Source organism: Otolemur garnettii, unplaced genomic scaffold (assembly GCF_000181295.1).
Source record: "Otolemur garnettii isolate 467f Iridium unplaced genomic scaffold, OtoGar3 scaffold00005, whole genome shotgun sequence".
Classification (NCBI taxonomy): domain Eukaryota; kingdom Metazoa; phylum Chordata; class Mammalia; order Primates; family Galagidae; genus Otolemur; species Otolemur garnettii.
Genome location: NW_003852400.1, coordinates 36,288,367 through 36,309,635, shown reverse-complemented (window position 1 = coordinate 36,309,635; position 21,269 = coordinate 36,288,367). Strand labels below are relative to the sequence as shown.

The following is a 21,269-nucleotide window of genomic DNA, read 5'->3' as shown; positions in this document are numbered from 1 at the left end:
TGGGCACAAGGAGAATGCACCTTTACTGCTTCATCCCACTATGGCTGCTGTATTGTTAGCTTTGTTTCTGGAAGTCTTACTGTGGCCTCTCCATCAGCATGTATTAAGCACTTGCTGTGTCCGGAGAAACAGATTAGGTATTTGATCTTAGTGTTGGTGATGATAAAGATACTGTGTAGAGAAATGCAAACATTAGGAGACACGATAAATTAGAACAGTCAAATTCATTATCAAAAAATATTGCCTTTAAGATTTTCAACCCAACCTTGCACTTCTTTATTGTTACTTAAAAGAGGAGGAAAAGGGAGGTAGATCAGCATCGTAGGACCTAGATTTGTGCGTTTATTTCCCATTTGGTCTAGCTACTACTGATAACGCAGCTGCTGACATTTATTTGTCAGGCACTATGCTAAGCGCTTAATGCTTGTGTTATTTTATTTAATCCATAAAATGACCCTGTGAGATAGGTACACTTATTAGCCCTAATTTTTACAGCCTAGAGAACTGAGGCTTAAGGAAGCTTGATAACTTGCCTCAGGTGATAGGAGGAGAGCAGGAATTTGATCCCAGGTGTCGGCAACTTCAAAAACTTAACCACAAAAACTAAACAACCTCCTCAACTTATTTTAAAAGATTATTATATGCCTGTCTCCCAGGTAGTCTCTCAGAGCAGAGCAGGGGCAAAGTGATGCTTGTGTAAGTGACCTTAACCCCTGTAAAAGCTGCCTGGCCTGGGCTGTCTACACATGGTGTCACAGTCCTGACTGCAGTAGTCAGCTGAGCTTACCTGGTCTAGTCTACCCATCTGCACCCATGTTTACAGCGACTCACTGACTTTAGATTCCTTCAGAAAATGTGAAATAGTCAAATACATGCTACTGACTGAGAACTATATTGTATCATAAACTTAAACTTTTCATAAATACAGAGACTGGATGCTGTCCGTGGGATACAATGGAATTTTGATCCTATTTTCCACATCCCTCTGAGAAGGAGCCTGTGAAGACCCTTAGCTCACTGTCATTGCCCTGGCCTGTACCAGGCCCTGGTAATGACAACACAGTTGCCAACACTTATTTATCTCATGTAGTCTGTAGGCTCCGCAGACCCCTCCTACACACAAGCTGTCCCGTTCTGTAAAGCAGTTCTATACTCTGGTCTGTTTCTGCTTCTGCCCGCATCGTTCACAGCAGCCTCTAAATACAGAGGCTTTGTCAATTATATTGCTCAGGAGGCTTTACTTCCCTCCAGCACTGTTCTCAGAAGGCCTGTCCGCTTCTGGATCCTCATTACTGGGGCCTGGTTACTTTCTCTGTGTAGGCCTACTGCTTTCTGTCTCTTAAAGCTGAGAGCTCTGTATTCTTGGGTTAATAGGCCTCCAAGTTTTGCCCTGCTGTAGGGGTGGGAAGAGGGGTTTATTCTCTGCTTCTTTAAGTAGGTAGAGTAATTTCTAATTTGGGCTAGAAGTTAACCAAAATAGAGAATGCATATTTCTGTACAGTGAGCAAACCTTATGGTAAACTTTCAGCATAATATTAGCAACCATCCTTCTCTTGACTACAGCTGCTAGGGTTTAATTATCCATTCAATACCCTGTATGGGGAAGAGTGAAATAAAGGGAAAAAATTTAAAATATGCATTAATAGAAAATAGTAGATTCTCGGGATTAAAAGAGGTCCTTATGGGTCACTTGATCCTTTTATCTAACCAGTTGGAAATTCTTAATGGTACATAGTATTCATTGTCTAAATTATTTAGGGATAGAGTCAGAAAGTAATAATTTGTAACAATACCTGAAGATCACCCCATTGTGCAGTTTTATTATATAAACCCTATTCTAAATATTAGACCATAGAGATTTGATTGGAGGTTAAGATGCCTTATGGATATTGTAGTACACTTCAGTGTTACTGTATTATGTATGTTGTGTGCTGGTAGCATTATTTGTACTAAGAATGGGCTCCAGTTACTTTCCTTTATGTTGTCTTTCTGTTTATAACATAAGTTCATTGGGAATAGATACTCCTCCCACATTAGTCACTTATAGGAATGTCAGAGCGTTGGTATAGTGCTTCTTTTCTTCCTTGTAACAATTTTTAGAAAAGTTCTGTCCCTACTTTTTGTGCTTCTTAAGAGTTAGTACTGACTGCACTTGCCTTCAAGAAACATCCATCAAAGGAAGTCTGGCTGGAAGAAGTCTCCTTGCTAAATTGTAAATCTAGAGAGTACTATCAGTGGTAGGGTGGAGGGAGAGAGGGAGAGTGAAAATGAAGAAAGACAAGCCAGGGAAAATTTTTTCACCATTTTTTACCCTGAAGTGGCAGCTTACAAAAATTAACGAGGTCTGAGAAGCCTCATTTTGAGCCATCTGGGATTCCCAGGGGTTTCATGGGAATCAGAGATGCCAGGAGCTAGAATGCAAGCAGTGGAAGCTGAGGGAAGGCTGGGCCAGCTCCGTAGGCTGCCAGTGTTCCGTGTGTGCCAGCACCAAGTGAGGTGCCTTACAAATGTTACCGTAGTTAATTCAAGCTGAGGGGGAGGAGAGTGGGAGGAAATTAGAGGTGGGGCCTTAGACACGGTTCAGATACTGCCCTGCAGAGCCCCTGGGGGCAAAAGGGGAGGAAGAAAAGTCCCTCTCCACCAGAACAGTGTGACTTCCATATTTCACACTAGGCTTTTCATTAAGATTTTTCCAAAACAAAGGATTCTGATATTAAAAATACATTCTTGATAACTACTATCTTCAATAGGCTTTTATGTAGGCACTATTGTTAGAGGTTTAATGAAGAATGACTATTTATTTATTTTAGAAGGCCTGGGCCAGTTTCGAACTCACCAGTTCCGGAGCATGTGGCCAGCACCCTAACCACTGAGCTATGGGCGCTCAGCCAGTGACTTTTATTTACATATATAACATTTTCTTAAATACTTTAGGAGAAAGCAAGCTGGGAAGTGATTTACAGCAAGTGAATTTTTGTGAGACGGCTCTAAATTTGTCTGATAATGGCTTGATATTGTTCTATTTTAAAATTTCAAAATTGAAATAAGAATAGCACTTTGTATGGTAAAGTGCCAGTGCCTCTGACAATAACTTGCTCAAGTGTGTTAATAACTGGTCCTAGGGCTGCATTCTCAGGCTTTGATCTGATGACAGAATAGCCAGGAGTAGTGACAGCAGTTGTCCAGAACGTGGCTAACTCACTCAACTCTTTGTGCTTTCTGCTACAAAGAGAACCTTTGAAATAGAAACCAAATCTCTGTGATTTTGAGCTATGACCAGCTGGACCTTGTTGCCTGTAGGTCCTGATCCTGCCACTTTCATTCTAGGGGACATTAGTAAGTTTCAAAATTCACTTCAGCAAACCTGGAAAAGAGAGAGAGAAGCACTCATAAAGCAGGATCAGATGGGGACTTTGAAATGGCTTAGGTTGGAGCAAGGGCTGAGCGTTGGGTGGGAAAACCCCCAACAAGGGCACTTGGGTAAAGTATAGCCTGGAACTGAGAAAATGCTGCTAGGAAGAATGCTGTCAAATGCCACCAAGAGCATGAAAGTCTCCTCCCCCTTCTCCCTGCCACATTAAAGATGTGATTGCTAGAGCCAGCAGCTGATTCACCAAAACAAGATTTATCATACACTGGAACAGTGGTTCTCAACCTTCCTAATGCTGCGACACTTTTAATACACTTCCTCATATTGTGGTGACCCCCAACCATAAAATTATTTTCATTGCTACTTCATAACTATAATTTTGCTACTGTTAGGAATCATAACATAAATATCTGATATGCAGGATGGTCTTAGGCGACCCTTGTGAAAGGGTCGTTCAACCCCCAAAGGGTGGTTCAAGAACTGCTGCTGCACTAGAAGATGTTTTTTGCTAAACATTAGGGTCCTTTGTAGACCAAGTAATCTGAGAGGTTTGTTTGTTTTGAAGCCATTAAACCGCTCATTGTATTTTTAATAGTCTTGCTGTAAGTTGGTATCTTTATTGGTACATTCAAACTAATTTCTTAGCTATCCTTTTTTTAACCTTTTAATCTTTGTATTGGTGCCCATTTGATAATCTGACCCCTTTTTCTTTTTTTCTTACTAATTAGAGTACCAAAAGTAACATATTTTTTAATGTTATTGGCCTTCTAAGGCAAAAAATATGCCTCATATAGTCGATGCTCAGTAAATATTTGTGAATGAATAATTGAAGTATACTGCTCAACCCTGTTCAGAAGCATTAAAAGTTAAGTGTTTCTTGTGTACTGAAAACAATGCTTGAAAGGCATTGATCTTCACTGAGTCCTCAGTTCTCTTTTCCTCCCCTTCCTCTGCTTTATCCAGCCTTTTCTGCCATGTGTATGATGTTAATGGGTGCCTGTGTGTGCACAAACACACACACAGGCACACACATATACACACACATACTGAAATACAAACAGTTTAGAGTACAGAAGGGCAATGATTCCCCCTTGCCATCAATGCTGCAGGTAATCTATTGCATTAATCAGCCAGCCAGTGGGAAATGCATGGGGAGTGATTATACTATCATACACAATACAATCAGCATGAAGCACTTGTCAAGACCAATACATCAAAGTTTAATTCAGTAATAGAATGAATTAGAGCAAAATGAAACATTCTGTTCTCCAAGAAACCCAACACCCATTATAGGTTCTTTCTGAACTCCACAGAAACATCAGTGCATTAAGAAATTGTTTTAATAAGTAAAATTTCAGTCCCGATCTTATAGAATATTGCAAGCCTGTTTTCTTGGGATTCTTAACAAGTATAGTGCTAATGTGTTTACCTGACTGACCACTGGTACTCTATAATTACAACCCTTGGTAAATTTGCTATTTTTTAGTAGGGCTCTGGATTATCTTTTGTCCTAAACTGGTTCTCCACGGCACATGAAAGTATGGCTCAGGGAAGCGTTTATGTTTCCATATGGTTGGTGGACAGTTGAGTACCTTACCAGAGTAGCAGATACATGAACAAAACCTACCATTCATAGTGCCATGTGGTAGGCATTGTCATTGGAGAACTTTAAGTCTGATCAGGAAATAGAAAAAATAAGAAGCCACCTAAGACAGCGTAAGACAATTATAGAAATGAGATTATATAATGTAGGACATGTTTTGGGAAATTTTTACCACAGAGCTAATATGGCCTGTGGTGGGCCAGTTTCTGGGCCTCAGTTCATGTGATAGAATGAAATAAGTCACTAATGTAAGTCACTACTATGTATCAGTTGAATCTTTTCAGAAGTAGATTTATATAGACTCGGAGTCAGGACTATTGAACAAACCATGGGACTGTTATGAAGATGGCTTAGTTAAGCAGCCAGTGAGTGCAGAACAAATGGAAAATACTCTTGCAGGTTCCCACAGTTCCCATGCCTTCAACCTCACCCCCAGTGACTGCCCTTTTTGCATCTCAAAATAAATCATCCATCAGACTTTGGTGCCTTCTCCTCTCTGATTTTTTTCTTTCCTCTCCTCCCTCCCTCCTTCCTTTCCTAGAGAAGGTGAGGAGTGGTGAAGGGTGGAGGAGCTGGCCCCTAATGAGGTAATACTGTTTTGGATGAACCTTGCTTCCTGAGTAACAGCACTGACAAATGAAATGCTTGGGAAGACTGCATATCTGATAGGGCCCACAGGTTAGAAGTAGGAGCATTAACCAGAATACAACAAGAAGATGGTGATTTTACTTAGGAATTTTCTCAGAGCCTGGTTAAATGATAACCGATCATGTGCCATTTAGCAGAATTATCCCTGATTGACCTGAGCAATCTCAAAAACCTTCTTCACAATATTTTTGAGATTTTGCTTTGAAAATTTCCCAGAAATGTCTTAATGAATAGAAACTAGAATTTTGAAGGAGAATGTATTTACATTACTTACTTACTTTCCAGACATGGGGTGACTAATGTATTAAGACTGCGTTGTACTGAGAACAATACTCTAATTAGGGGCACAGTTTTAGTGTGGTTTGACCCAAGAAATTTTGTGACTATAGTTTTGCTAGCATAACTAATTATGCCAGTGATCTATTTGCAACTGCGATTAGGCATTTCATGGCCTCTAAATAAGTATAATTAGTTAATTGTATCATGCATGAAATTCTAGACTCTTTTAATAGCCTCTGAGAACAAAAATAAATATGATAAGTATTATGAATTGTTTTATAACTGTGGAAGCCTGGGAAATACCAAAAGTGATTGTTTTACTTTGCAGGCTATTACTTCATAGGAATAACCATTTATAATAACTTTCTTTTTTCTAAATTTGAGAGGGGAAAAGGAAACCAATGACCTTTCTTACTCACCTTTAGAGAAGGCGGTGTTGGTTTTCCTGCTCCTCTGCCCCCCACTGTCATTGCCCCTTACTTTCTCCAGTAGCATTTTACATGTAGTTGTCTTCCTGGGAAATATGGAGAAGAGCAACATTTATCAAAAATTTCAAGGATATCTTTTATGGAAAATGTATAGCATTTATTTTAATTAATTCATTTTTCAAAAATAGCCCTACAAAAACATGTAGCTTTCAATTACTAAGTTGATTTGATGTTAATTAAAAAATCATGAAAGAGAAGAAACTTGAAAAAGAAATGTTATCGACTGTGGTGGAAAGTAATAGCCGATTTATTCAGTCACACATCACAATCCTGTATCTAACAACACAACCCAGCATATTCAGTCACATATCTGTGCATTATTCCAGAAATGCTGACACGGGCTTGACTCTAACAGACCTAATCACAATGTTTGCAGAGAAAACAGATTTCTTCTGACTTGAATAATCAATCTTGAATCATAAATTGAGCTTTTGATCATTTATCTGCTGTTTTAATCTACAGTGAAATTACTTATTTGCTATGCTTGTCAGTCCTGAAGAATACAGTTTTCTTTTGTTTAATTAGGCATTTTTTAGTTGGACCTATGTAAGTTTTTGCTGGATATGCTTTCTTTATTAGAGAGACATGTTCTAAGTACGTACAAACACAGGTTTCAATTAAGTACAGAGGTTATTAGCTACCCATTTGAGGCTACTCCATAATTTTAGATAATGTACTGTTTGTATTATACTTCTCAAATATGAGGAATGGAAGGATGATTCTGTCAAAAGACTAAACTCATTTATCTAAGCATTCATATACATGTAGCTGCACATATAAATCCTAACTTATAGAAGAAATTTCTGACTGCATAACTGGATAGAAAGCTAACTAGCATTGTGTTGAAATTCAGAATATTGGTTTTGGGGCAAAATGGGCCCTGGCACCCTTCTTTAGCAGCAGCACAACCTTTGTACTTCTTTCTAAACCTCAGTTTCCATATCTATAAAGTGGGTTTATTGGTAAAGGTGAAATGTGATGATAATGTATGTAAACTGTTTAGCACAGGGTTATTGTGCCCTAAGTATTCAATAAATGGCAACAGTTATTGTCAAGTGGATAGTGTCGATGCCATTCACTTTTAGAAACGTGTTTGCTGAATTAGCTGGAGCAATCTTTATACCCTAAAGACACATTTAAAAACTGTAAATTTAGAATCTAATTAGAAATCTAACATGTGTTACCTGATACTGTTCAGATTTTCCTTGAAGGGATAAAAATTAGCATACAAACCAGCACTTAATATTGCTGTGTGTGTTGGGATACTGTTTATACTATTAAGTTTTTGTAATGACTTTTTTTTTTTTTGGCTTGACTGAATAGCTATTCTCATATGCGAATGGTCTATTTGAACTTTATTATTTTAACTAACAGCATTCTCATACTCTTGGTAAAATAATTTAGTTTTCTATTATGTCATTTAGAAGATTTATAATCTTTCTTGCTAATTGTGATAGATTAAAGATGGCCATAGATTCTTTGTTATTCTCTTATTGAGATGGGAAGTCTGTGTTTCCTCCTCTTGAATCTGGGTGATCTTTATAAATGTGTGACCACAGAAGATGGCAGAGGATGTGGTGGGCCAATTTCTGGGCCAAAGCCTTAAGTGGCTGGAGGCGTCTGCTGCTTGTCTCGTCAAAGGATCAATCTTGGAGCCCTGAGCTTCTGTGAAAGAAGTCTGGCTACCCCGAGGCTCCCATGAGATGAGAATGACCATGCTGTCCATGTGGAGAGGCCATGTTGGGGCAGGGTAGAGGTGTGGAGGAGAGAGAATTTCTGACCTACATACAGAATTGTGAGATATGGTTGTATTAAGCCACTAAATTTTAGGGTAGTTTTCATAAACAACTAGAACAGTAGATATAATTCTGACAGTACTTCATGCTTCTAATGTTTATTCTGTAAAAGTCACATGTCCCCAGAAATATAAAATATAATGTGTGAAACTGAAGTTTTGTTTTGGTTAAACTTATCCCTTTAATTGGACCAAGTTGGATGTTTGTCAATTTGAATCTATAAAATTCAAATCTATAATTTTTTTACAGTAATTCTTCCCCATATTCAAATTCGTATGCTAGATTTAACTTGGTTTTTCCTCCTCCCCATCATAATAATAAGTTGTGATAACTTTTAATTTTGAGTTTCTATAGAAGACAGTGGAATTTGGGCATTGAAACTAAAAAGAGGGCAGAGTGGATGGTCGACTAGAAGTGTTTCAACAGAGGTGCTACAGGGGAGGGTGGGTGGTGGCCAAGGGAGAGAGAGGCTGAAGGAAGAGTCACTTCAGGGTGTAAGCCCTGCATCCTTTATCCATCCTGTAGCAGAGAAAATATTAAATAACTCTTTTGGTTTGGGGATGACTTTGAGAAATGCCTCCTTGTAGGAGTAGGTAAGGATGTAACTACCCAAAGCATCATAGACCTCTAAGTGAATCTTTGCCCGTGGGTCCAGAGTAAGAGGCATGGGAGGCTAGAGTGAATAATGTCTGTAGGAAAAGAAAACACATTTAAAAGTGTTTTATTGAAACTAAAATGTCTTCAGATGGCACATGAGATTAATTGTAGGAGAACTCATTATGACTAGTTTAGAGAAGTATCTAATATCACTGATTTTTGTTTATTTAATATTCTGTCTTAATTGTTTTACTTACTAAATGTAAAATTTAATACTACAGTGCTGTTTGTAGTATCACTTGCAACCTGAGCCCTCTACTTCTGTTTTAACCTTCAAGTCACAGTTTCCTCAGCATCAAAGTCTTTTATCACAGTGGTTTGCCAGAGTGCACCTTTTGGACCTGGGTGGACTAAACAGTTAGTACAAACATTCAAGTCTAAACAGCCCTCTGTGGTAGGTAGAAATTATTGTCCCTGTTGTTTAATGAGGTACCAGTCCTCACAGAGAGACTAAGTATGCTTGCCCAGGGTCTTGTGTCTGGTAATCTGTTTCTTGCCCTTTCTAGATCAGAGCTTGTTGATTTAAAAAAATTCTTCTACTTGGAAATGTAAAACAATGAGTGTATGAGGTGGCGATGATATGTACATCTAAATGTTTGATGGAAACCATTGACTGGCCTAAGGAGAATAGAATTAATTCTTGATACTCACGTTTGCCCAGAGTATAGGTTCTCAACCACTGGCACTTTGCTGTTGGTGGAATGCAGAAGTAACCAAAAGACTGTCACCATGATTTGTGTTGGTTCTGCCTCAGCAAGATTCTGGCCATGTTCTCTATTTGGTCAGGTATAGGCTGCAAATAGGTTTAAACCCTCTAGGTGAACTGGAGCCTTTTACCTTGTGTGAAAACTGCTTGCCCCTCCTCCTTCCCTGTAGGAGTTGCCTTCCTAGTTCTGCTTTACTTTACTTCATATGTTATAGTGCATCTTTTTGTTGAAATCTTTGTGTATGGAGTAGGTGGAGTATAGGAGAGTAAATGCATGCTAGGCAATGGAGAAAAGCTCATATGTGCCGTGGACAATTCAGAAACCTGATGGTGCACACGCCAGTGATTTGATAATTGCCTTTATGTACTTAGAGGCATTGCAGCTAGGAAAGCAATTTAAAAGTATTGAATTTGTTTGTATTGTAATTCATAGCAAATAATTAAGTATCCTTTGTAAAAGGACCAGTAGTACCATAGTAGGTGCCGTGTTCTCTCCTAAGTGCTGAAAATGCTGAGCTCTCTGTCCTGTTTTTGGCTGAGTCCTTAAAATGGTTAATATTTCAGAGGGACAGCAGAATGAAGTGTTTAATCATCAAAGAGTTTTATTTTTAAAGCTGCAAATGTTTCAGGCATGTTGAAGGGGAAGGAGATAAATGCCAAAGTGGGATTTGGAATTAATAAAATTTGGAGAATGACTTACTCAATTTGGTTAACTTGGTTATTAAGGCTAATTACGGCTTTTGTAGTGATGACTGTTAAGATAAAAGACCATATCTATTATAGCTCTGAACTTGAATCTAACATTAAGAACATCCTTTCAGGATGAAACCTCTCTCTTCAGGGAGGTGAGCAGTAAAAGAATGTTACAGGCAAATTAATAAAGGCTTGAATTTAAAAAAAGTTCTCATTCTGCAAAATGGAAATTTTCTAATTAGAGAAATGTAAGCATGCAAATCTGAGTTTTGTGGATTTCTTTTTCCCTCAGAGTCATAGATGTCACTGTTTAAAGTTCTAAAACTATTTAGAACCTTACTTTTATGGACCTCAGCATTCTGATTTTTAGTTTCCTCACTGCTATGGTCTGAATGCTTGTGTCTCCCCAGCATCCACAACCACATTTACTTGTTGAAATCCTGATCTGCAAGGTGATGGTATTGGGAGGTGAGACCTTTGGGATGTGATTAGATCTTGAGGGCAGAGCCCTTGTGAATGAGATTACGAAATGTTCTTCTGAAGAGGCCTAGGGAGCTTGTTTTTCCCTTCTACCACCTGAGGACACAGTAAGAAGCTACCATCTGTGGGGATCAGGCTCTCACCAGACACCAGGTCTACAGGCGCCTTGATCTTAGGCTCCCCAGTTCTGGAGAGAACTGCTGGGAATAAATGTTAAGAACTATCAAGTTTGTGATGTTTGTGTTACAGCAGCCTAAATGGGTTAAGACACTCATCTTTAAAATGGAGATAGTAATGAGTTAATGAGAAATGATTGCACAGCCCTAAACACAGTGCCTGTGGCATGTAGTGGGCACCTAAGAAATGGTGACTATTAATGGTAATAAGATTATCTAATTTTTAAGGTTATACCCATCTTACTTTACTATTAAATACTTACTATAAATTCTTATGTACATTTTTGAGGTTGGACTAAAGTATACAGTTATGGAATCACCACCATAATCAAGATACAGAAAGTTCTATCACCTCCCCTAAATTCCCTCTTGTTATCCCTGCTCCCCATCCCTAGCAAGCCCCGTTCTGGTCTCAGTCCCTTTAGTTTTGCCTCTCCCAGAATACCACATAAACTGAAAATCAGAGTGCGTGTGTGTATGCATGCAAGCCCTTTTGATTCTGGCTTCCTTCACTTAGCATAATGCATTTGGGGTGTTACGTGTGTATCAGTGCAGTTTTTGTTGTTATTATGCAGGGTGGTTTTGTGTGAATGTACCACAGTTTGTTTATTCATTCACCAGTTTAAGGACATTCAGGGTGTTTCCTGTCTTTCTTACTTACAAAGAAAGCTGCTAGAAAAATTCTTGTACTCGTTTTTGTGTGAACTTAAGTTTTTATTTTTCTCGGGCAAATTCCTAGAGATGAGATTGCTGGGTCATATGGTAAATACACATTTAACTTCGTGAGAAGCTGCCAAACTGTCTTCCAGAGTCGCTGTACTGTTTTACACCTCCAGCAGCAATTTGTGAGCACTCCAGTTGCTCCTCGTCCATGCCAGCACTTGTTACCAAGTTAAATTTTTTTTCGAATGGTAGCCATTACAATAGGTGTATGGTAGCATCTCATTTGGTTTTAATTTAATGTGGTTTTAATTTGCATTTTTTAAATGATTAATGATATCAAGTGTGTTTTTGTTTACAATTTGCCGTCTGTATATCTTCTTTGGTGAATGGTTTTTCTAATTTTTTTGACCTTTTCTAAAAAAATAGACTATTTTTTTAGGACAGTGAGGTTTACAGAAAAGTTGAGCACAGAGTTATCAGATACTCTCTGCACCCACTCATATGTAGCCTCTAATAATCAACACCCTTACCAGAGTGATATGTTAGAAGTGATGAACCTACATTGATATCATTATCACCTAACGTTCATAGTTTACATTATAGGTTGGTTCTTAGTGGCAAACATTTGATGTGTTTGGACACATGTGTAATGATGTGAGTGTATCCACTATTACAGTACCAAGCAGAGTAGTTTCACTATCCTAAAACCCTCTCTGCCCTGCCCATTTATCCCTTTCTGGCTCCTAATTCCTGACAACCACTCATCTTTTTACTGTCTCCACAGTTTTGCCTTTTCTAGAATGTCATGTAGTTGAACCATACGGTACATAGTCTTTCAGATTGGATTGTTCTATTTAGTAATAGGCATTGAAGTTTCCCCTGTGCTTTTTCATGGTTTGATAGCTCTTCTTTTGGGGGGGGGCAGCTACTTTTATTGAGTCGTTCATTTCCTTAGTGAGTTTTGAGAAGGCTTTCCATGTTTTGGATATAAGCTTTTTTAAAGCATAAAACTATACAGAAGGATACATGATTTTTGACATATGTATGATTTACAAATATTTTTCCCAGTCTATAAGGAAAATTGAATTGTCTTTCATGCTGTTAATAGCATCTTTTGTAGAGCACAAGTTCTCATTTTGATGAAGTCCACTTTGCCAGTGTTAATTTTTTTGGATTGCATTTCTGGTATCATATCTAACATTATCATTGCCTAACCTAAGGTCACAAAGATTTTCTCCTAGTTTTTTTTCTAGCAGTTTTATGGTTTTAAGTTTTGAACTTAAGTTCATAGTCCATTTTGAGTTCATTTTTTAATAAGGTAGGTGGTATACATTTAGGTTCATTTTTTCCACATAAATATCTAATTGTTCCAGCACCAGTTGTTGTAAAGACTTACCTTTTCACTTTGAATTGACCATATTTGTGTAGGTTTGTTTCTGAAGTCTGTTCCATTAATCTGTGTGCCTACTTTCTCACCAGTTGTGTGCTATTCTGCTTACTGAATTCTGATACCCTTGAGTTCACCTTTGTCCTCCTTCCAGCTTTGCCATTCTTCTTTAATTTGTCCTGGCTTTTTTATTTCTGCTCTTGTTAATATATATACAAACATCTAGGGTTTTGAGTGAGGTGGTGTAGAATTTGTAGATCGATTTAGGGAGAATTGACATCTCAACAATACTAAGTTTTCTGATTCATGAACATAGTAACTTTCTACTTTTTAAGATCGTCTTTGACTTTTTAATCAGTGTTTTGTAATAACATAGGGACTACACATATTTTGTTAGAATATTAAGCTAAGTATTTTATGTTTCTTTGGTGCATAATACCAAAAACTTTTGGGTAGGTTTTGATTTCTGATTGTTCATTTAGCATATAGAGTTGCACTTTTTTGTTTGTTTTGAGGGGTTATTTTGCATTTGAGGTTGCACACATATATATGACCTTGCTGAACTTAATCATTAGTTCTAGGAGCTTTTATGGTGGTTAGTTGTGAGTGAATAGAGGCTTTTTGGTTTTATCCTTTCTAATCTATGTCTTTAATCCTTTTTTCTTATTTAATTGGTCTAGTTAGAGCTTTCAGGGTGATGTTGAATAAAAGTGGTAAGAACAGACATGTTTGCCTCATTTTGATTTTAGGGGAAGAGTCTTTTGCCGTTCTGATGGTACCTGCAGAGGTTTTTTGCAGATGCCCTTAATCAGGTTAAGGTATCTTCTATTTCCAGTTTGCTGAGAGCTTTATTTGTCATGAAGGGAGGTTGAATTTTGTCAAATGTTTCTTTTTCCTCTGTTTATGAGTCTGTTAATAGGGTGAATTACATTGACTGATTTTTGAATTTTGAACCAACCTTGCATTCCTGGTATAAACTCTTATGTTGTAGTGTGTTTTCCTTTTTCCATATTGCTTAGTTAGAGTTGTTAATATTTTGTTGAGGCATTTTATTTCTTTGTTCATGAGAGATACCGATCTGTCTATATTGGCTAGCAATGTTTTTGTCTGGTTTTAGTATCAGGGTAGTAATGCTGGCTGTATAGAATCTGGTTTAGTATCTGGTTTTAGTAATGCTGGCTGTATAGAACAAGGTTGAGTGGGAACTATTCCCTCCTCTTCTGTTTCCTGGAATATTCTGTGTAGAATTGGTATGATTTCTTTCTTAAATGTCTGGTGACTTTCCCAGGGAAACATCTTGATCTATGTTGTTAGAGATTTTTAATAAATGTATGACTTTTTAAGTTACTTTTTCTTGAGCAAGCTTTGCTAGTTTGTGACTTTCAAGGAACTTTTCAGTTTCATCTTACTGGTAGGATCTATGGGCATAAAGCTGTTCACAGTATTCTCTAATGAGCCTTTTAATACCTTTAGAATTTCTAATGATGTGCTTTCTTTTTATTCCTAATACTGGTAGTTTGTATTTTTTTTTTCCAGTGAGCCTGGGTATAGCTTTATTGATTTCATTGATATATTAACCAACTAGCTTTTGGTTTTATTATTTTTTTCCTTGCCTGTTTTCAAGCTCATTGATTTCTGATCTGTTACTTCCTTCTGCTTTCTTTGGCTTTCCTGTCTCATTCTTTCTCTATTTTCTTAAGGTGGGTACTTAGATTTTTTATTTCAATCCTTTCTTTTCCAGTATAAGCATTTACTACTATAATTTTTCCTCCAAACACTTATCCATGTACTCCAAATTTTGATATATTTTATTTTCATTTTCATTCATTACAAAATATATCCTGATTTCTTTTGTATTCAAATTCCTATTTGATTCATGAGTTATTCAGAAGTATGTTATTTAATATCCAGATATTTTCCAAATATCATCCTATTAACTGATTTCTAGGTTCTATTATGTTAGAAAATACACTTTGTGCGATTTCAGTTTTTTTTTTTTTTTTAATTTGTCAAAGTTTGTGTTATGGCCACAATATATGTGTTTGTGAATATGGACTGTCTTGGTAAAGGTTCTCTGTTCACTGTACAAATAACTCAGTAAGGTTCATAATCTTGATATATATTTAATCCAATAGAGTGTTTTTTCTACTAATGTTAAGTGAAGTGGTCTGTAAATGTCAGGTTTAGTTGGTTGACAATGTTAGTTTTAGTCCTTTTTGCCCTGTTATAACAGAATACATGAGACTGGGTAATCTATAAAGAGCAGAGATACATTTTTTATAGTTCAGGAGGCTGGGAAGTCCAAAACTGAGGGATCTGCATCTGACAAGGGCCTTCTTGTTGCATCACCCCATGGTACAAAGTGGAAGGATAAGAAAAGCATCTGAGACAGAGAGATTGAAGGGTAGGGGCCAAAGCATGCATTTATCAGGAACTCACTCCTGGAATAACTAGCCCACTCTGGCCATAATAGCATTAATCCATTCTTGAGGGTGGGAGGGTTCTGCCTTCACGACCTAATCATCTTTTTTTTTTTTTCTTAAATTTTATAGAGATAGAGTTTCACTTATTTCCCTCAGTAGAGTGCCGTGGCGTCACATAGCTCACAACAACCTCCAATTCCTGGGCTTATGCGATTCTCTGGCCTCAGCCTCCCAAGTAGCTGGGACTACAGGCACCCACCACAATGCCCACCTATTTTTTTGTTGTTGTTGCAGTTTGGCCGAGTCCAGATTTGAACCCGCCGTCCTTGGTATATGGGGCCAGTGCCCCATCCACTGAGCCACAGGTGCCACCCGACCTAATCATCTTTTAAAGGTCTCATCTCTTAACATTGTTGCCTTGTATATTAAATTTCTAACATGAACATTGGGGGATAGGTTGAAACTATAGCAATGGTGTTTAGGTTATTTGCAGTTTTCTATCTACTTACTTGTTCAGTTATTGAGAGAACGGTTTCGAAGTGTCCAAATATAATTGTGGATGTGTCTGTTTCTCCTTTGAATTCTGACGGTTTTGCTGTATTTTGAAGTCTTGTTAGATACAGCATATTCATTAAAGGCTATGTCTTTTTGGAAAACTAACCCTTTTCTCATTATGTAATATCCCTTGTGTAGTATTCCTTGTTCTGAAGTCTACTTTGTATAGTATTCCTTGTTCTGAAGTCTACTTTGATACTAATATAGTTCCTTCAGCTTTATTATGATAGTGTTTTATGGTATATCTTTTTCCATACTTTTACATTTAATCTGTTACTATATTTACAGTGGATTTCTTATACACAGCATAGATTTGAGTCTTGTTTTTAAATTTAATTTTGATTATCTCTTCCAGGGGTCCTCAAACTTTTTAAACAGGGGCCAGTTCACTATCCCTCAGGCCATTGGAGGGCCGGACTGAGGGCCCCGGGACAAATCGGCTGCTAAGCAGGACAGGCAGTGGCAGCAAAAACACCTGGCAGGCCAGATAAATGTCCTAGGAGGGCTGCGTGTGGCCTGCGGGCTGTAGTTTGAGGATGCCTGGTTAGACCATTTATACATTAGGAAGACTGACAAGTTCACAACTTGCCACTGTGTACTTACATTGCACTGTACAAATAACTCTGTAAGGTTCACAGCCTTGATGTATATTGTCTCACAGCTGTGTTCCTGTCAGTATTTGGTGGTGTTTTCCAGAGTGGCATTCATTATTGTTGAGTGTTTTTGTGTGCCATCCCAAGAATGTCGGAGCTTGAATTGTAGCGATGAACAAACATTAAATTTCTTGTTAATCTTGGCAAGAGTGAAATGAAATTAGGGACATGTCAGTCCAAGTTTATGGGGATAATGGCATAAAGAAAACAGCAGTGTACAAATGGCTTAAACATTTTTCTGAGGGAAGAGAAAGCATCAGCTGATGAAGAGGTGGCCAATAGCCTGCAGAACTGACAAAAACAATGCAAAATTGATGGAAATTGTGCTATCAGTATTATAGTAAACACACCTTTTAAGTCATTTTTCATGTACTTAAAAGGGCAAAAGAGTCTATTAACTCAGATATTTACCATTTCTTTTGCTTGTTTATTCCTAAAGTTTCAAGTTTGCCTCTGGCATTTTTCTTCAGTTTGAACAATTTCCTCTAACATTTCTTCTAGGTGTTTTCCCTGATCTGAGAGTGTTTATACATCACCACATTCCTGAATGATATTTTCACTGGATATAGAATTCTGATTGATATTTCAGAATCAGATACGTTAAAGATAATGTATTCTATCCTATGTGATTTCTGACAAGAAATCTGAATTTGAGTCACCATTTGTCTCTATATATGTTATTTCATTTTTGTGTGTGTGTTTTCAACATTTTTTCCCTTCATTCATCTTTGCTTTTCAGTGATTTGATTATATACGTTTGGGCTTGATTTCTTTGAGTTTACCCTTTTTGAGGTTGGCCAAGCTTCTCGGATCTGTAAATTCATATCTGTTTCCAATATTGTGTGTGGGGGGTTGTTAGTCATTATTTCTTCCACATTTTGTGTATCTCTTTCTCATCTTCTGGGAAAAGTTTAACATCCAATGACATAAATGTTAAACCTTTCATTTCCACTTAGTTACTTTTCTCCTTGTTCTTCAAATGAAGTTTTTTGTTTTTTTTCTTTGAGACTAAGAGTCTCAAGCTATTGCCCTGGGTAAGAGTGCTGTGGTATCATAGCTCGCAGCAGCCTCAAACTCTTGGGCTCTCGTGATCCTCTTGCCTCAGTTTTTCTATTTTTAGCAGAAAGGGGTTCTCACTTTTGCTCAGGTTAGTTTCAAACTTGTGAGCTCAGGCTCTTCACTCTTCCTTGGCCTCCCAAAGTGCTACGATTACACTGTGCCTGCCTAGATGAAGTAATTTCTGTATTCAGACTTTTCCATTGTCATTTCCATTCTGCTATTAATCCCATGTAGGTAATTTTTTATTACAGATATGGTTTTTCAATTCTGAAATTTCTGTTTAGTTCTTTATTTAACTTTGGAGAACTCTCTTTTCCTTTTAATAGTGTTTATCATCATCTCATGGAGCATAATCATCATATCACTGTATGATGATTCTAACATCTGGTTTATCTTGCTTGGCATGTTGATTGTCTTTTTTTCCTTTGAGAACTGATCATATTGTAATGTTTCTTTGTCAGTGAAGTATTTTTGGATGTTAGACATTTTGAATTTTGTATTGTGAGAGTCTGGGTCCTATTGAAATCCTCTGGAGATGTTAAAAAATTCTTTAAGAATGCAATCAACCAAAGTAGATTTAGATTTAGACCATAAATTGATTCACCACCTTTGGGTGATGGTTCCAGTCTTTCAAAACCTTGGCTGTGCTGCCGTGAATCTGTGTCATGCACATGAGATAGGGCCAGGACGGGTGCCAGTTTGTACACAGAATCTTCTGTCTAGCTTGGGGTCCTTTTCCCCAGATTTTGCTTCAGTTTTTGCAGTCTGTGCCCTCTACAAAGTTTTCCGAATGGAGCGAATTTTAGGCCAAAGTCCTGGGAAAAAAAGTAAGGGGAAATCATCCCCATCTGGGTTGCTTCTTCAAGTTTTATTTCTCCTCCCCAATCTGCTTGCCATTGTTTACTTTTCAGAGTAAACACTCAGGGGAGTATTTTTTGTATTTTGTCCAGAATTTTTCATTGTAATCATTGGCAGTGATATGCTGTAGTGAGCTTACTCCATCTTGACCAGCCCTGTTTTAGTTTTAACTAGCATTTTAAAATACAGAAACATAGATGGTAAATATTTGCCAAGTAAGTTGAGGCCATTCTTATTTTCTGTTGGTAAAAGTTATTATCATTTAAAATATATCATTTAAAATAACTGATGTTTTAATTGAAGGAGCTTTCTGATTTTCAGTAAGAAAGAATATAAAACATCTCTTTTGGACAAACAGTGATAATTCCTGCCTTTATTTTTCACCTGGCTAACATGACTCTTACACAGACATGTACACACACCTTTTCAAAGAAAAAGTATTGCACATGGCTTTGGAAGACTGGTGTCTCTTTTGTTTTGAAATGAGTGAGGTAGAACTTGAACTTCTAAAATTTGTGAGGTATTTGCTTGAACTTGCCACTTCTTTGAAGAATAGAGAAAAGAATAATGAGTTTATCAGTACTTTAATTCAAATTATGAGTTACACTTTTGTTCTAAATTCTTTATTGCCTTTCCTTTGAAAAACCACTGATATTTTGATTACTATTTAGTGATGTTATTCCTATAAAGATGTAAATTTGGTGACTTTTTAATATAAAGATCAATTCTTGATGAAATCATTTGGGAAAGTTATTTAAGTGAATTTTATTTTTAAAAGATCTATTTTAGGCTCAGCGCCCATAGCACAGTTGTTACTGCATTAGCCACATACACTGAAGCTGGCAGGTTCGAACCAGCCTGGGCCAGCTAAACAACAATGACAACTGCAACAAAAAAGTAGCCAGGCATTGTGGCAAGTGCCTGTGGTCCCAGCTACTTGGGAGACTGAGGCAAGAAAATCGCTTAAGCCCAAGATTGTGAGGTTGCTGTGAGCTGTGACACCACAGCACTCTACTGAGGGCAGCATAGTGAGACTCTGTCTCAAAAAAAAAAAAAAAAGATCTATTTTTGTGGCTTTTGCCCAAAACTCTTCAGACCACATTGACATATAGATGTGAATATTAATAAATAAATATAGCAAATTTTGAAATTCTTATAGACTAGCAATTTATTTCTTTATGTCTATTATATGCCTTTATGATTTTATTACAAAAAGTAATCTTAGAAATTAAATTTAGTTTTTGTGGAGAACCATTTGGAGTGACATATTGCAGCATCTATTCATAGAATCTGTTTGTAAATTGGACCAAATCTGTTTGTAGGAAGGTGATTACAATTAACATTTGTGAAATATATTTCATCTTCATATGGTAACAGTATTTAGATCTTTGGTTCAAACTTGAGGTTTGTTTATCCTTCTCCCATTGAACTCTGTGTGAGACTATAGGTTACACTAAAGAGAATTGAGATATAAAAATGCCATAGTTGGGTCTATTTTGAAATGGCTTAAAATATGTTATTAGCTGTTAGAATGGGATGTTTTTGTAATTTAAAAAAAGTACTAATTTCTCCCCCCTTTAAATTAGGTGCTCTGTGGATGTGTATAGTTTTAAACCCCCACTGCAAGTTGGAGCAAAAGGCCAGTTGGCTAAAACAGCTGAAAAAGTGGAACAGTGTTGATGTCTGTCCATGGGAAGATGGAAATCATGGCAGTGAATTACCCAACCTAACCAACGCTCTGCCTCAGGGAGCAAATGCCAACCAAGGTGAGTCACAGTAATGTTCTGCTCAATTTGTGTCTACTTAATTGTGCATATATGTTTGTAATGGTTATTTACAATGTACGTGGGAAAGTGACTTTACCTACATAAGAACTTACTATTCAAGAGTTTGATATGTTTTGATTTTGAATGCGCGTGTGTGTTTTAACTCTACCTGAGATATTTGTATACTTTTTTTATAATTCTCAGAATACAGATGAATATAATATTTATTTATATTCATATGTGTTAAAATAGCCTGTTAAAGGTTTAGTTTTAATTTTCCTTTATACTTAGAAAAATAATGGAGTAGAGTGGGTAATACTACATATATTACTTTGTAAAATAACATATGGAGAGGCTTACGGAGCTGTGTGATTTTTCTCTTTGTTGGTCAGTTCATATTTGAGCTTCTGTGTAATCTAACCAGTCACTACATTTTAAAACCAAAACTACGACTTGACTGAAGAGCATGGAATGCTGCTGGCATTTGGACTGGGAAAATTCTTTATTGTGAACGACTGGCTACCATACTTATCCCCACCTAGTATAGGCTAATAATGCCCTCCAAGCTTTGGGACAACCAAGAAATGCTCCACGTGTTTCCAAAGAAATTTTAACTCTGTATGCTTGGGGTGGGGGGGTGTTTTGTTTTGTTTTGAAGTTTTTCTTCCCTTTTGGATCCAAAGGGAAGCTTCATTCAGCTTAAGTCCCTCACATTTTTTAAAAAATTTCTTCCTTGGCTCCCCCAGTCTATTGCAGAATATTTTCCTCCCTCAGAAAACCATATTTTTTAAGTAGTTAACTGTTGCAAATAAAAACTTTATTCACTAATTCATACCGCTATTTTTACACAATTTTGGAGGGGGGCGGTTTGAGGAAATTTGAAAGACTTTTAAGTAGTGATTGAAGCAATACAGGGATTAACATTAGCTAGACCTAGGATAAAGACTAGCATTTTCTGTGTGCTGGCCACATAGGAGTTGGTAGTCCCAGAAAGAGCAGAGTAGTGTGC

At 37.2% G+C, this 21,269-nt stretch overlaps 1 protein-coding gene across 1 annotated transcript in view; it reads left to right on the top strand.

The window, feature by feature from the left end:
• The window catches only part of ZSWIM6 (zinc finger SWIM-type containing 6), a 200,894-nt gene that overhangs the window by 157,436 nt on the left and 22,189 nt on the right, over positions 1-21,269 (top strand). Inside the window, exon 6 of the mRNA XM_023507586.1 lies at positions 20,081-20,260. Coding sequence (XP_023363354.1) covers positions 20,081-20,260 — 180 coding nt within the window. The remainder of the gene's footprint in view (positions 1-20,080; positions 20,261-21,269) is intronic.